Genomic DNA, 17,629 nt, shown 5'->3' on the forward strand with positions numbered 1-17,629 from the left:
ACAAAAAAAATATAAAATACAATCATACATCGATCTTAAAATGTAATTGCAATTTAGAAACCTGCAAGCTATTAAAAAGGAGATATCTTTGGACCTCTTCCACCCCCACTCCCCCACCACCACCACCACCACCAACAACAACAACAACAACACCACCACCACCACCACCAACAACAACAACAACAACACCAACACCACCACACACACATATCCATTCACATTCTCTCGTACAACATTTCCATTGCTCTTGGGAGATCATAAATGCCTTCCCTTATCAACCCTTACAACATTGTCAGTATGTACACAGCAGATTACCACTGGCCTGGGTTTACATAGAGGCTATGTACTCCTGCTGGCTTACAACCATGGGAGAGAGAACAGCGCCAGTATTAAGACGTATTTTTAGTTAACTTGGGCCCGTTTTACTGAGTGAGATAGTGTTAGTACGATTTTTTTCACCGCAGGAGACTATTACCGATACACGACTTGCCTCAGAAGTCGTGCCGATGTGCGGAGCGATAAAGAATTTATGCTTATGGTTACACATTGTACCCGAGCGAACTCAGTGATGGTACGTTGAAAGTTAGACCGTCGCAACTGGACTAGAAATGAAACTGTATACTTCCGCTTCCCGGACATTAGGCATCATCGCAGCACACGGCTGTACGTGGTGTAGTTAAACCAGCCAGGATTTAAGTCAATATTGCACATGAATTATTACTGGTGCTTTAAAGTGTGGCAAGGCTCATCACTTCAAAGTTAACTCGCACGGGTATATAATATATAACAATAATTTAAAGTGTGCTATTGCTGCAACGCACGCAGCTCTATCGAATATGGTTCAGCTATCGAACGTGAAAAGTTCGTCTGCTGGAGTGGTGTTAGTGACCCTGCTTCTGAAGGTGTTAATGAACTGTGAATTCACCAAGGCGGCTGCGTTTCCAGAGGACGCTATGTCAGGACATTACCTCAGGTAAGTTTTACCCTCTTCCAGGGTCACAGATACATTTTTCACTAGAAATTCACAGATATCTACATGTATGACACAATTCTATGACGTGAGAAAAGTGTACGTAATTTATCTGCGTCCTTGGTAGAGGGAAGGTAAGTCCTGGTACTTCGAATTTTGGTGTCTGGAAATGTTTTTATTTTTCTGACAAAAGCGAGACAGTGTTGACAAATGTTTCATTTTGGGGCTGATATTCTAATATTTTGGTGAGTCTGCACTTAGAACTTTGGACTCGGGACGTGTCGTGTATACGAGCTCCCTTCGTCTGAGATTACATATGTAAAACCGATGTATGAACAATAGCCGTGGCATGACACGAGATGTTGACTTTTCATAGCTGTCTGTCAGGAAGAGCAATAAAATGTGCATGCCATTTTAAGGTATCTCTGATTTTCTCTCTCTCTCTCTCTCTTTCTCTCTCACACGCACGCACACATAGGCCTACACACGCACGCGTGAGCAAGCACATATACACACATGCATACACACACACACACTCATACACATCCGCGAGCATGAACACGTGCAAGCGTAAATACACTTTAAAATTGATCGCTCGTTTATACACTTATATACAATGTCCATCTGGCTTCACACACTCACGAATACAAACACGAACGCACATGCAAACGACACAGAACACAGCCATATAGTTGCATGTACATGTATAGCCAGTCGCGAGTCCTATTTTGAGGGTAAGCGTGCACCCGTATCCGCATGCTATTCCATTTTAACTCTCTCCACAAACCAGCTCTAACTAATAACTACAACAAGTTGAACTCGACCTTGTAGTAGTGGTTTTGTGCAAGTTAGGATAATACTTCTTTTTACTTCAGCAGTGCTAAAAGCTATTTTCTCAATTATAATGTTTTCTCGGTTTGCTTGATTGATGTATGTGCAAATAGATCAGAATTACAGTAGGTTTTGTATAGTGTATTATAACGTTTCCCCAAAGCCGATTTTCCCGTTATCTTATCCGAAGTTAACCTAAGGAGTCGGCCCGTGAGAAAATCATCTACTTTTCTTACAAATAAACAGAAACTCTCTCTCTCTCTCTCTCTCTCTCTCTCTCTCTCTCTCTCTCTCTCTCTCTCTCACACACATACACATACACACACACACACACACCTTTCTCCTTAACATCTTATGAAAGCCAGCTTCACTTGCCATTAGCCAAAGCTAGACAGGTAAACAGATGCAAATTTTTGTCGTACTAATGCCCACAGCAATTTTTAATCTTCTGTACACGTTGGCAGCCTAAAAGGTTTACATAAAAAAGACACGACGTTGGACTGAAAAACGGAGGTGAGGCTTTAGTCATCGTACCAGTGACCGTATTCAACTCATAAACGTAAAACTTCTTCAAAGAGATACAATAGTCAGGTGAAACTTGGAGCAAAACGTACAGTTAAATATCACTTTATATTTTCTAACTCTTTTTGAATTCATGTACAGATTTTCAGACTCACCGCTAGACGAAGATGATATTTTACAACCCTACCTACATCGCCACGGTCCACGTCATCCACATCGTTACGTCAGGGAATGTCAGCCAATCAAATACGGTAACGTCACACATGAGACCAAACCAGCGCTGAATGACAATTCCCTACCACTCATAGATGTCAAATATTTTGTAAACCAGTTCTGGAATAGGACAACGTTTGGACACGTGGCATATATCAACAATGCCGCAGAAACAGTCGCGGTTCTGGAGCCAGGTCGTCCTGGCACGTGCTCACTGGCGTCTGGGGAAAGAGCCACCGTCAAGACGTCTGCGCGCCAGAAGAACTGTATTTACGCAGTGAACGCTGGCTTCTTTAATACCACAAATGGAGGCTGTTACGGTGCGCCATAAAGTTGCTATTTTATTTTGTTTTCACACAATATAAATGATCAGATGTTTAGAATAGTTCTACTTTGTAGTCAAGCTTTGCATTGCAGCATCGAAAAAATGTATGTTTTTGCTTTTTTCCAGAGCGCCACATTCCATTTAAAATATCCGCAAGGAACAAAACAACCTTCTCTGATGCCCAAAAATATCTTCCCTTTCCTAATATGCTGTAGCAGAACAATAATTTACCAGAGCAGCCTTCCACTTTGATTACTGTTTCTTCATGAGACATATCTGTTGAAAGTTTACTCACAGACATTCTGTTTCTGGTTTTGTCTTCCCCAGGTAACGTGATAACAGACGGAAAGTTGCGGGTAAACACAGGCGGCATACAAAACGCGCACTTTGGGATAAGGAAGGACGGGAGTTTGTATGTTGGGTGAGGTACCTAGTACACACACTAGCTTAGAGTATGGATGTTTCTTATCGGCAATATCACTATTTCAATATCAAGTTGTATGATCCAAATTAAGATTAGATATGTATAGATTTGAATTGACCCTTGATTTTAAGACACCTTTAATGGTAACGTAGATCAGGAGCCACTGGTATCAACGATATTGATCCATTGAAAAATAAATATTCGTAATTTTCCTTAGAAACCCTCAAAAATCTATTTGCTTTTGCTTTAAGATAACGATACGACGCAGTCAGGCTATCAGAAAATGGATTCTTTATAAGACTCCTTAGTTATCACATTTTTACTCTTTTATACAATGTGCTGTTTATTTATTTATTTTTTTATTTTTTTATTTTTTTGTAAGAACTGTATTGTCGACCCCTAATGTTTTTACTCTTCTTTAATTCAAAAAAATTTATAGAAAACTGTTGTATTGCATGATGCAGTTATATAACAGAAGAGGAAGTGACAAGCGGCGAGTTTTCACAGTTAGTGGGCGGGGTCTTGTGGATCGTCCGAGACGGAGAGGTTTACATCAACGACAGCTTGAAAGCTGAATGTTCGGATGTGCAGGAAACGGGTATGCTTCTCTCTCTCTCTCTCTCTCTCTCTTTCTCTCTCTCTCTCTCTCTCTCACACACACACACACACGCACATGCACACGCGTGCATATGTACACGCTTGGGCGAACGAATACAAGCATTGAACTGTTGTGAGCACGCTCACATACACCTGCGTACATAGACCAAAAGAAGCAGAGAGCAGGCAGAGTCTGGAAGAAAAATGAATTCTATTCTGAAATGCACATTCCAAAACAATTTTTAAAATATGTGGATACCATTAATCTCAGTAAAATCGTTTTAAGTGCGACAACACATTTGCGCACTAGACGAAGAAATTGAATTTGTGGTTGAACATACGTTGCCTTAAATCTCTAGCTCAGGCACATGCTATTTCAACGTTTTAATTTTTAGATATTACCAATTTTTTTTAACAACTTATTATGGCAATAATTTATATTGTGACTGCTGGTGCCTAATAAAGATCCTTATATTCTTTAGAACCGCACGCACTAATGGGTCGAACTCTCCGAGTAATTAAAAACATTTTTATATAAATCTAATCAATTGTTGCTGTATAATTTATTTCACTGTTCTTTTTTTCAGGTACTTTGTTGAAGTTTGTCAATGTGTTGTCGGCCAGGACTGCTGTTGGTTACGACGCGACTGGAAGAGCAATGATCGTGCAAATAGACGGGAGGACTCTTCATCGAGGGTATACGCATCTACTTCCTGCTTCAAGTCGACGTCTTGATTAAGATTTGTCTTCCAAACCTGAATAACCTTGGCCATTTTTTAGCCATGCGCACATAGCCGTGTCTCTTACCTGTGTTCGCTTATGTTTTAAAATGTGTTTCTTTTGTCTTTTAATACACTAATCTTCTCAAGAAAACTTTTTTCTACACCAATTTGCTTTTCTCTGTCACACCTCAGTATGTGGTTGCTTCACATTTCTATTTACTTGATTTGTGACATTTTACCTCCTCCTCAATTTCACACCACGTGATTATTCATTAATGTTTATCATTCGTTTCGAATACATTCTTCTTCTTTTTCGTCAATAAGTTGCTCCGTGTTACAAATCTCAATAAAAAAGACGTTTTAAAAATCCGCCATCCCACATTCCAGCGCCACTCTCTGGGAGTTCGCCGAGTTCCTGATCCGGTTGGGAATGGTGAACGCAATCAACCTGGATGGCGGCGGCTCAACTACCACAGTGATCAACGGCACTGTTGCCAATTATCCCACAGATAGATGGTAAGGCCGCTTCCATTATTATGGCGCATTTGATTTACTTTAAATTAGTCCACACATTAAAAACATGGATACATACATTAATGGGTTTTAAATGAACTGGTAATGAATTTATGAGCTTTAAAATCTATAGATCTTCTTTCAGGTTTTGACATCTATTTCCATTTGCTCCTCTCTCATCATGTTCAGCTGAAAATCAATATCTTTAAATTTATTATCCATAATGATAATTCTTCATCAATAGAGGTTTCTTTTCTTAAACTAGCGGGGAATTTACTTGTGCAAGGAAGGTATCAACGGCAGTGTGCGTCTTCGACCCCAACCAACAAACCTCGGGAAGCATTTGTATACACACGTGTGTAACAGAAACTCTTTTATCTATCTAAACTGCGAAAAATGATAAAGAATGAAAATAAAGAGAATAAAAAGACAAAATAATGTACAATAATAATAACAATAATCATAGGCAATGTGAAATAAAATAATTATTTTGGATAAAAAGTTTCTTTTTGGCTTCTTTATATTTTTTATACTTTGGCAAACTAAATCAATAATTTGGTAGCTCATACGCGATCTGTTAGATATGACTCTATAAGCTATATATGTAATGTTAACATAAATGCGACTTCGTTTTACATTACAGATTCAGCATATTCGACATTGTTACCATGGTAACCGTTGCCTTTCTTCTCAGCAGAGGACAAGGAGGCGTTCAATGAAGATGTCATACCAAGGGCATGATGTAGGGCATGTGTCGTTGACAAAAATTAAAATGTAAACATTAAAAATCTGAGTAAATGTTCAAATATTTTGTCTTACATTGGTAGTAATTGATGTTGATAGCGTACACACTACTATTGGACTTAGTCTACTCTGTATACCAGTAGGCAAATCTAACATCTGTTAGACTGACAGATATTCAAGTTGATTTTATTAAATTTTAAGGTTTTTAGCAAAGGCATATATTAAGTAATTGAGATGATTTCTGAATGTCTGAAGATAGTATTGTCTTTTATTGTATTGTCTTGTATTGTATTATATTGTACATGCACTTGTTCATGTGTCTATTTGGCTCAAGATTTTGAGTGAATTTTTAATTTCTTTAGATATTCAAAATGTGTATGTGAACCTCAATTCAGGCAATAAATGAAACACATTACTGAAAGAATTACAAATTAAGATGATTATTTCATGCAATATTTGAATACATATCAGATAAAAACACTGCTGCAATGAAAAGTATGTGTGAACAGTAGAAACACTGGTGGCAGCTTTATTTACAACACCTATTAACAGAAACAACATTTATTACAAATACCACCTCAGTACCAGTTGTTGTTTTTTTATTTTTGTTTTTAAACTGTTCATCAATTTTCTCTACATTTTTAAAGATACAGTTTAAGCTCTTGATTAACATGAATTGTAGGCGAGATGCCAAGAACAATTTTTCTAGATCTGAACCAAATACCCTGATAAGTACCAAGCATAGAAACTTAATAAGATATATTTCCAGTAAATTGTTCAATAAAATAGCAAGATAAAAAAGACAATGAAAAACATTTAATACATCCAAGTACTTGTCATTAAATTCATATTTCTTTCCTTATACAGATCCTCATTATTTTCAACAACTCAAAATTAAAGTGAACCCTGGCTTTAGCAGGAGACAGAAAGCAAATAAAATATTCTAAGCCTTCTTTTTCCCATTCCTGATATTGACTGAATTGCACACCTTAATACTTTAAAACAAGAAGACTAACAATAGTTTGTCACAACAAATCCACCACCATAGCAGGGATTATAAACAACCAGTATCAGTAAAGATGACTGGGACAGGACAGTCAGCCGATTATACACATAACTGACAGCACATTTCTCCTGCTGTGAAAATATCTTCATTCAAACTAAGTGACATTACTACAGTACCTCGCTTACTTTTTTGACTTGGTCACAGGAGCAAGAGAAAATTGGGATGTAACTAGTATTATACACTTTGTAGTCTTTGACTTTACTTATACAACTTGAGACAGGGGAGAAGTCTTGGAAAGGCGGGGTTCACCCATTTTGGTGCTCAACCACAATATTTATGACACTTAAAATTAAAAATACAAGCATATGATTTTAAACATAAAGATTCTTGTTCGAATTTAGTCACTGTAACTTTTTTAATAAGAACTCAAGACCTACTAAAGAGCATATAAAACTTTCACTTGTGCAAATACATTAACATACTTGACAAGGCTGTCTTAATACATTAAGTCATATTGTACTCGCACAAAATGTTTGAATCTGGCTGCATTTTGATTTGACAAAAAACAACAACAATAAAAAAGATTCATTTTATCAATAATTTATCTAAAAAGTTCAGATTTCACTTTACACATTATTTGATACAATAAATTTGTGGCAGTCAAAGTAGTCTAGGATTCTAGATACTAATTAACTTTCACCTAAATATTTTACCCCTATAAATGACAAGAAGACGATTACTACTATTGCACACAAGCCCGTAGCCAGCAATTTCAAAGGTGGCCAGTGGGGAGGGGAAACTTTTTCTAAAAATGTGGACCTTTAACCATGTAACCTTCGTGTACCTAAGTATATCAAATTTTACTAACAGCTGACCCATTTCCCAGGAAAAAGGGTGGTTCGTTTAAATTACCCCCCCTCTCCAGCTACGGGGCTGGCACAAGAGGTTACAAGGTGTTTGAAAGAGGTGCAAATTTTACATCTAAAAAATACATATTCTGTACAAACATTCGTATACAGATTCAAAAATGTTAACAGGTACGTATTTAGTATGCATAAGAATTTTCGGATTTCTTTTTTGGTAAACGTCTGTACCCTCATATCAAACTGTTAATCTGTATATCAATGCTGGAATATTATATTATCTGTATAAAGCAACCATATATACTAGCCAATTATGCAATATATAATACAAAACATCTAAAAAGTAACTATTCTATATGGATTAATGTACACATATTTTTAGAAATGACACTTATTTGCCACAAATTCAGACCACCCTCACCCCCCAATTCTAGAAAAAATCAGTTGCTCTTTTATGGAAAATACAGATGGCTGCCCAAGGTGATACCAGGTCCCTCATCAAGTGCCCTTTGAAAAAAAATTTCTTATTCATACAAGTTTGATTTTGTATCCCCCCCCCCCCCCCCCCAAAAAAAAGGTCTATGATTTGGCAAAACAAGATGAGGTTTCTGTATATAACATTACAATGCACTATCTAGGGTTTCTAGTGTAGGCATACATAAAAGAAGAACGTTATGAAGATAACAAATTACAAAAATGTCTCATTTTTTTCTATAATTGAGCACTCTGAGTTGACCCTGGCAATAAACCTCTCATCATCTCCATTGGCAGCGGGAAAATAATTGTTGAATTTTTCTCGGCCGAGATTGTGTTCAGGGTCTGAAGATAGCGCAGCTGGAGGGCTGATGGTGACTCTGCGATAACGTCGGCAGCCTCCTTCAAGGCACGAGCAGCCTTCTGTTCTCCCTCTGCTGCGATAACCTGAAAAACATCAAAGCATTGGAAATGATTGTAACCATATTTCCTGTCCTCGAAAGGTTACATTTGCAACAAAAATTCATACTTATTCTCTTTTATATTATAATATCTGTATGAAAAAAAATTGCATCAACACATGCCAAAACATCTTACCTTAGCTCTGGCCTCTCTTGATGCCTCTGCTTCAGCCGCCATGGCTCTCTGTAACTGAACAGGCAGGCGGACATCTTTGCTGTAATCAATATGAAAAATCATTGTTGTCATTATCAAAAACAATATATACTGACAGGCAAAATGTCCAACTATCATAAAATCTATGTGACCAGTTCATTTCATTTCATTTTACTTAATGTTTACCAGTTCAAAGATACTGGCCCCTGTATAATTGGGATGGTACAATCTGATTATTCCTTAGTTTGCACAATACAAACACCAAAATTATATACCACAGATAAAATTAGTCTTAAAAGAGAGTTTAAAAAAAACCTGTTCCTGTGAAATGAAAAAGTGAATGCAGTGATAGTGCCCTGTTAATAACTATACATCTAAGTTCGTGAAATTCCCCAGAGAAACAACAACCCTCTACAGCTCTGTAACATTACTATCACACATCCTAACTTCATAACGCAACATGCAAAACAAAGTTTTCAATTTGAAAAGGTCACTGTTAATATATATATTGGAAAGTGATATTTTCTCAAATTGTCATGACTCATAGGGGGAAGGGGGAGGGGGGGCAATGCAAGAGAGTAACAAAGGGTATATTGATTCAGGTTATATCATCCTTTTGCCAGGGGGAGTAACACAGAAGTAATGATGTTGCAATGTAAAGTGATTATCCCCCCTCCCCCATCGGTTACATCCCTATACGTCCCCGCACCGGTACGTCCCCGCACCGATACTCCCCCGCAGTATCAATGCGGGAAAGCTATGATGTGGGGGAGTAACGGTGTGGGGGAGTAACGATGCCCCAACATCGGCAACTTTACTGGGGATGTATCGATGCAGGGATCTATCAGTGTGGGGGTCGTATTGATGCGCATAATACTCAAAAATTTACTAAGGGGGTTTATTGGCATGTGGGAGTATCGGTACGGGGGAGTAACAGTGCAGGGGGGTATTGGTGCGAGGGAGTAACGGTGCGGGGGAGTATCAACATGCCCCCCCCCCCCCCCCCCCATCAAAGATATTGCACAGCTATAAATATTGTTCTATATACTGATGAGTTTCAGTGAACAGTGATTAGCTCATACAATGCAGGTTAAACAAGCAAATGGGCAATGAATATATGGATCTACCAGTTAGTAAAACATGCCATCATGACCTAAAGAAATCCCGCCCATTCTCTTAAACCTTTCTACCAGAGGCCAGCAGCTAAGTTTCTTGCTGTACACTGTCCAGGAATGTGCACAGAATCAGCCAGAAAAATATCTGTGGATGTCTGCTAAAATTTTTTGTGTCCCTGGTAGAGGGAATCCTAAACCCAAGTTTTGACAGAATTACTTATAAAACGTTTGCAACTGTGTCTTCTTAAAAAGGATTACTTTAACTCACTTGAAATTCTGACTGATTTTGGAATTTATCTGAATCTATCTGACTTTCTGACTTTGTAACAAATATTTTATCAGTCTTAGCTTTACTGTACTTAATGTCCCTGAACTGGTATAGTTGAATTTATATTCATTTTGAAGAATTATATTTTTGTTTGTGACCCCAATCAATAATGTGTTTCATGAAAATACAATATAACAATGAACAATGCACAGTAATGATTTTGTAAATCAAGAGGTAAACGAATTTAATAACATTTTCTTGATAATAATTTCCAAACTTTTTCTCCAGTCTAAAATTACCAACTTTAATTACAAAATATAAACAGGAACAATTTTCATTTTCATTAACATTATGGTGACCTTCTTTTTATTTAATTTTTCTTTTAAATGAAGAAAAAATCAACATGACAATTAAGCCACAGTCCCCCTTACATTTCAACACGCTCCACTTTCACGCCCCATGGATCTGTAGCTTCATCCAACGTAGTCTAAAATATATAAGGTTATACTCTACATTAAGCAAAGAGGAGAGTTAACTGTGCTCAAACTACATGCCCACTGCGTCATGGCGTAAAAAACGTGCTGTTCTTATTCCTACTGGTGCAGACCTAGTCTCAGGTCATGATGAAGAAATGAAAACCACATGTAGCTTGAAGGCAAAGCAAAAAAACAAACAAAAAAATCCAGCAATTCTTAACCCTCTCCCTCTCTTATCAGCAGTATATGAAGGAATGCCATACTACCTGGCCCATAGGTTTCATGCAGTGTGAGAGAGAAAGGGTTAATTTAGCTTACATTTCTACTCTCTCGACCTTTACGCCCCACGGATCGGTGGCTTCGTCAAGGGTAAGCTGGAAATAAAAACAGGAAAATGACCATGATAAATATGAAATAACAAGATCTATTGTCATATGCAAAATAATGCCTTTATCTAAACTTGAATATAATGATGTATCTAAATAACATAAAACAAAACAAAAAAATGATCATTCAAACCTGCCAAAAAGGGTCTTAGTTTTAGTTTCAAGATCATGAGGGAAAAGTAGGTAAGATGGAAATAGAATACCCACAGACTGCTTTCTTAACAGATAATCTTTGACATTTCAATCACCTGAGTGAAACGTAAAAAATCATCAAATTGTCTTTTTTTAATCATACAAGAAGGATGCCCTTCAAAACCAAAATGCAATTGGACACATGATGACGTAAAGTCTTCAGCCCTGCAGCTAAAACTGCAGCAATCTCATGTCTAGACATTTCACCTGTGTTTCCCATCTCACGGAATCTTACATTATCAGCTGGAATGATCATGTTTACACAGCACTTGCAACACCAACTTTCACACCTGTGGTCTGCCAATAAAATATTTTGTCGACAAGTTCTATCTATCTGTGTGCTTGCCAGTCTGTCCGACTGTCTTTTTTTTTAACAAATCTAGTTCACCCATATAAATCAGTCTCTTTTCTCTCACACAACATATTATCCCACTAGTCAACATCAATTTCCACTGTCAGTATTTTCCTCTAAGTGCACAAATACCATTGCTAAATTTCTGAAATAACAACCAATGAACTTCAAAGCGTTTGAAAAATACCTTCAGAAGAGATAACCCAAAGAACATCTGCTGGGAAAACAAATATCTGAGAAATTCACAAATTATACTTTATACTACATGCCATGATTGATGAAAAAGAAAAAACAGCAGGTTCACACTGGCCTAAAATATTACCATGTAGCAGTCCTGACATATTCTTTATGATATCATCAACTGAGTGAAATGGTCAGATGGTCACAAGCCCAGCAGCAGGTCAACTGAGTAATTAGAAAGCAGCAGTGTAATAGCTGACTACAAGGTATAACATAAAACCAGTTTTGAAGCATTCCACTTGACATCATGATCATTGTAATGAGGAGGGAGCTAGGCACCAATCTAGCAGTAGGACAAATGAGTGAATGGACATAGATGACCACTTAATGTCAGAATTCTTAAAAACCTGATGTAGTTTTGCAAGTGTGAATTAAGGGATAAGCCTGCTGACAATAAGAAAATAATCTCAGGAACAAGTGATAGTATCCATCCTTAGGCAGTTTTCTATTTCTTGACCAATAGAAATGAATGCCATGCTCCAAACACATGCAAGAGAAGTATTAAGGTTAAAGGCACAATAAAAAACCAAAAAAAAGAAGAAAAAATGCAGCTGCTATGGAAAATGTCATGAAGCTTCATCAGCACGAGAAGTAGCATATACCCAAAAGGTATTCAATATTTTTTTTTTTTACACCTGCAAGATCAACATTCTGATCCAATCAGCGCTCACTTTCACCTAAAAATAAAAGGTAGATAAGAAGAAAGTGGGAACTGACTTTGGAGGTAAATGATAAGAGCCAGTTCACTAATGTACAAAGTAAAGATAAAAGAAGTCAAAACTTTTTTTAAACATCAAGATCAAAGTGAAAAGAAAGGATGGCTAAAATCAAGACAAGACTGCCACAAGATCGTTTGCACTTGCAGTCTTTACTCCACCTCTGTGAACTAGAAGCCAGAGTTTGGTTTCCACAGAAATAAGTATCCTGGTGCTGTAATGGTCTAAGGAAATACTACAGGAAATTAGAAAAACATTTAATGAACAAAAATATCCTTTCACTCAGTCAATTTTCAGATCTATATCTGTCTCTTAGTGCTTGTGCACTGTGCTATGGCGTGTGAGTAAATGCTGAAATATTTATATCTTCTAACAAGCATAAACTGAAATAAACTTCAATAAACAAAGTTCTGCAATTAATTTTGTATAACATGCTCTGTTAGCTAAAGACAAGAAGTTGTTAAAAATATAAATATATATAAACAGGTAAATGTCACACCATGAAAACAATCTAAAGGTAGTAAACAACCAAGTGAAAACAATAACTTAACCACTTTTTGTAAGGGTTGCAATTTCTTAACTCATTCTTCAGATTTTAAAAAACTTTAAATTACTCCAAAGTATTTCCTTAAACTGATGGCCAAGGTTAAAGGTCAAGAGCACAATGACAATGTCACTGGCAAGGCAGACATATACAGTACCTGCATTGTGTGGCTGATATGTTCTCTGTCTGTCAACAGCTCGCTGAGGTTCTTGGTTCCCAGAACGTTACGCAACGAAGTCGATGCCAGGAGACGTGTTGAACGAGCAGCGTCTTCGACGTTGGTGATGGAAATGGTGGCATTCTGGACTCTGTAGTAAACCACGGCATCCACGGCCACTGTCACTGAGTCCTTCGTCAAAATCTAAACAATCATGGAAAATGAGTGTCAGAAGAGTACATAGCTCCGATTATCAATAGGTCTAGCTCCTGACAAAGCAGAACCCGTTATAATTGCTTCACAAAGGCTTTCATGGAACATGTTCTTCAAATGCCCAATTTCAGCAATACTTTCACCATTTTCAAATTATTTAAATAATTTTTTTGCTTAGCATATATGTTAAATAATGGAAAATTTACAAAAAAAGTTACAAAATCAATTATGGTACAGAAGTAAACTATTGATGAAAAACTTGAGCAAGAGAAAACAAGATGTTGATAAATGTCAGAGGACAGAAAAGATGTGGGAAAGGAGACTTGCCTCTTGTGGAGGTACATCAAAGGACACAGTTCTCAGGTCAACCTTCTTGTAAGAATCAATACATGGGATGATGAAGAACAAACCTGAAGATGAACAACATTATATATAACTTGTAGATAGCGTCACAAAGCCATGGTAACATAGCACTTATTTGAAATGTCACTGGCTTCATTTGAATCCCTGTGCATTTGGATCATATCATACTAACAAACCCTGCCATCTGTTCTACACCAACATCAGGATCATGATGAGAACATTAAACACCTATGATTCCTAAAACAGAATGGAGTAATAAAAATAAATCAATCGCAAAAATATAACAAACTGAATGTTTTTAGCAAAAAGATAACTTTGTTCCACTTGAATGTGTTGATGATGATTTACAATTCTAAAGAGTGGAAAAAAGAACACCACATCAGCATTTCCCATGGAAGTTGATCTATACATTACTCAACTGAACAGTAAGTGATAATTCACTTCAGTGTTCATCTTGAAGCAATGCTCAGTTTGATAGTGTCACTGGGGAGGGGGAGTCCATTTTAAGGCATCAAGTGCTATGTACAAACAGCTTTAATACCTAATAACAAGTTTCATTTGGGGATCTAACCATAAATTCTTAGCACACATTCAATCTCCCAGCTTGCAAGTATACAATAACCATAGCATCCCTGTTCTAAAGAGATGAAGTTGTACTCAAAATATCATACTAATCTACTTAAGCTACATACTGAGTTGTCATGGTAATACCTACATATCACCATGGCAACCAAGCAGGTTTCCAATATCACTGCTATATCATTACTTACAGAGTTGTTTCCAGGTACATAGATATGAAATTACAATGTAATTTTTCCATGATAACATATATATGCTATACCTAAATAATGGATATTTTTTTCTTCAGCATTAGCAAAAGCCATTTTTCCCCACTTCAACTAAGAGGATCCCTAAACAGCCCTGTGGAATATAATCAATAAAATGCAATCATGTCAAATTGGATCTAGTCCCTGGAGAAAGTTGGTATATCATTAACCAGAGGTCTTTACCAGGGTTATTATTTATTGTAAAAAAAATATATATTTTTTTTTTGGGGGGGGGGATATTCTCTCTCTCTCTCTCTCTCTCTCTCTCTCATTTTCCTTTTTCTCTTTCTGCATGCATTATATTTTCAGCTGCAAAATGAATTTTGTTATAACAACATCAGTGAACAGCAACTGACACTCAGATGAGTCATTTGCACCTATAAACATTCAGTTTAATGCACTTTTGTTCTTGATCATCATACTAGTATATTAGTGAAATGTAAGGTGGAGAAGCTTTTATAATATATTGTTGATAAAAAAACTATGTAGCAGTGTTATCTCCAAGAACAATGTTCTGTGTTTGGTAAAAGGTTTACTTTACTTGGGACTCTAAGCAGAAAAGGTGTTTTTTTTTTTCATAGATGAATCTCAGACTGAATGTTATAATATTTCCAATCAATACTGCAATAAAATCTTGCCACGAGAAACCAAGTTATGGAAAACTGCATGTAATGTTTATTTAAGAGAAAGTATTTTTCCAGTGTCATTCTTATAGTTCAACAATTGCTGCCAGTCCTAAAAAAAATTATAATTTGCTTTGTGATGCATTATTTTTTAATAAAATACATACCAACCCAACTCAAGTCTGTTTAAAACATAATTGCTTTGGGCTCTGGCAATCTGATTCCCTAACCTGCAATTTGTTTCAAAACAGCAGGGAAAGTTTGCAATTTGCTTTAGGAGTCAAAGCATTACCTGTGATTATACCAATTTCACATCTTTTTTCTGTGAGAGTATATTGGAAACAACTTCCCTTCAACATTCATCCCAGACCCTTCTACTGTAATTACTCGAACTACCAAACACCTCAGAAATGAAGTTTATTGTCTTGTGACTTATCCCTGGAGTTCCTTTTCAACATAAACCGTATTCCCTTTTCAGAACCCAATTTCAACTAAGTCTCTAATCACTAGGTAGTAATAATGTGTCAAAATTGAGGAAATACATTCATTCCATCAATGATGTATACATTTATTTACATATTTCCATGCCAAGTTATAATTTCACATAGCTCCATGTTGCTAGGTTACTCCAGGGAACTCATAAGCAGTGTCTGAGGAAAAATCTCATCCTTCCTATTGCCAAGTGATTTTCAAAATAATTAATAACAGAAAAGATAGCCTGACAGGACCATCCAAAGTAATCACTTCTGTTTACACAGCTAATCAAGCACATCTGAAGAAACAAATTACTTTCCACCATGTTGGCCCACAATATCATATATTCTGTTTAACTTTCTCAGCAGGCCTAAAAACTTTCATCTTCATCATGTTACACAAAGAGAATACAGTATCAGTGTGTGTGTGTGTGCGTGTGTGTGTGTGTGCGCATGGATGTATGTGTATATGAGTGTTTATCATCTTTCCAGCACAAAAATGATTTTACTTTAACCAACTCGTCTGTATGCTAGCAAAGATGTTTATCTTTATTAGAAAATCCACACTGAGGGATGCCATGCCCCCATGATGTCACTTGATAATTTAATTTCAAAACCCAAAATATACCGACAATACCCAGGGATGGGATAAAAATTCCTTCACCCCCCCCCCCTCCTCCTTCACCCAAAGTTTTTGTTAATTTTCTGTTTTTATAATTTCAGGCAAAACCTATCTAAGCTCTCTTTCACACATAAAAAGGAGAAAAAAATCAACCCAAATGAGCTAGGACATTTCCCTTATCATCAAACAACAAAACCACAATGTCATATCTCCTTTAGTGGTAAATTTAGCAAGATGAGTGAAACCTTTCATTTTTTTTTTTACCAGACTGAACACAATAATCTAATAAAGTAATTTCCTGTCACTGTTTAGAAATGGTTCAAGTCCAATAGGAACATCCTATCTACTCCATCCATCACTAAATAATAAAATGATTGAGTACAAAAAAAAAACATTATATCAAGTAATTCCTGGGATAAATGGATTTGAAGAGAAATGTATGGGATGAAATACATAGTTTTGACTTTCTAAATGATTGCAGCGATTGAATACCTTATTCAAAAAGTTCAAATCCAATTCAGCCATCACTCTAAATAATGAAATGACTGAGTAGGAAAGAGAATGTTATATCCTGCTATTCAAAAGGATTAACTGTTTTGATGACAGATATATGAATTGAAATATGTAATTTTCTTTTTAAAAACGAGTACAATAAGCGAATACCTTATTCTATTAAGCTAAAATGCCTCAATGTAAATTGGAATTTCCCTCATTTACCTGGTCCCTTAGCTCCTCCGGGTAACAGACGCCCAAGTCTGAAAATGACAGCTCGTTCATATTCTTGAACCACCTGCAAAAAATGACATTACACACGTATTTCACCTAATTCAATAGTAAGTAATTCATCTCTGACATTTGAAAGAATGACTCTTTAAATGATCTATCTGCAGTTAAATAATGCTATTTGATAAAACTGGGAGTGAATGCAAAATTTAATATTTATGGGGCATGCGCACGTGAATGCATACACACGCACACAACACAGAACCTTCTATCTCTGGGAGGTTTTTGACAAATACACTTCAATTCCATTCCACTATCCAAAGATAATGGTGCACATGCCATTTCCGATGGGTATGTTTGCATGGCTATTTCCAATGACACATACATGACCACAAACAACTAGCTGAAATGGATACTGTGCAGGCACGTCACTGGAAAGAGGCATGCACATTAGACAAACAGAAATGGGCTGACCGTGCATGCGCATCATTATCTGAAGAAAGGTGAATAAAATATGAAT

General features: G+C 36.6%; 2 protein-coding genes across 6 annotated transcripts in view; one reads left to right on the top strand and one right to left on the bottom strand.

Moving 5' to 3' along the window:
- Window positions 1-287: 287 nt before the first annotated feature.
- On the top strand, window positions 288-6,292 carry LOC106175252 (N-acetylglucosamine-1-phosphodiester alpha-N-acetylglucosaminidase). The gene is made up of 8 exons (XM_087008405.1): window positions 288-973; window positions 2,465-2,856; window positions 3,189-3,282; window positions 3,750-3,883; window positions 4,470-4,578; window positions 4,992-5,120; window positions 5,383-5,472; window positions 5,761-6,292. Exons 1-8 carry the CDS (start codon window positions 837-839, stop codon window positions 5,834-5,836), a joined length of 1,161 nt encoding a protein of 386 aa, XP_086864531.1. The 5' UTR covers window positions 288-836; the 3' UTR covers window positions 5,837-6,292.
- LOC106175293 (mechanosensory protein 2) overlaps window positions 6,278-17,629 on the bottom strand; it is a 30,494-nt gene continuing 19,142 nt past the window's right edge. For 4 of the 5 annotated variants that reach the window (XM_087008409.1, XM_087008406.1, XM_087008410.1 and 1 more), the window contains exons 3-8: window positions 17,104-17,176; window positions 13,806-13,888; window positions 13,266-13,469; window positions 10,634-10,689; window positions 8,802-8,880; window positions 6,278-8,651 (exon numbers count right to left, since the gene is read on the bottom strand). In XM_087008409.1, coding sequence (XP_086864535.1) covers window positions 8,442-8,651; window positions 8,802-8,880; window positions 10,634-10,689; window positions 13,266-13,469; window positions 13,806-13,888; window positions 17,104-17,176 — 705 coding nt within the window. In that variant the 3' untranslated portion in view covers window positions 6,278-8,441. Of the gene's footprint in view, window positions 8,652-8,801; window positions 8,881-10,633; window positions 10,690-10,996; window positions 11,053-13,265; window positions 13,470-13,805; window positions 13,889-17,103; window positions 17,177-17,629 lie in introns of all 5 variants that reach the window. The other variant, XM_087008407.1, reaches the window with a different exon arrangement.

The sequence above is a fragment of the Lingula anatina genome, chromosome 3 (genome assembly GCF_051362555.1).
Source record: "Lingula anatina isolate TDL-2025a chromosome 3, LinAna3.0, whole genome shotgun sequence".
In the NCBI taxonomy this organism is placed as follows: domain Eukaryota; kingdom Metazoa; phylum Brachiopoda; class Lingulata; order Lingulida; family Lingulidae; genus Lingula; species Lingula anatina.

Excerpts from the sequence above, each read along its gene's own strand:
- LOC106175252 (XM_087008405.1), top strand. The coding sequence starts at position 837 with ATGGTTCAGCTATCGAACGTGAAAAGTTCGTCTGCTGGAGTGGTGTTA. Across the intron at positions 3,283-3,749 it reads GACGGGAGTTTGTATGTTGG|TTATATAACAGAAGAGGAAG; the intron begins GTGAGGTACCTA and ends TGCATGATGCAG. Across the intron at positions 4,579-4,991 it reads GGGAGGACTCTTCATCGAGG|CGCCACTCTCTGGGAGTTCG; the intron begins GTATACGCATCT and ends CCCACATTCCAG.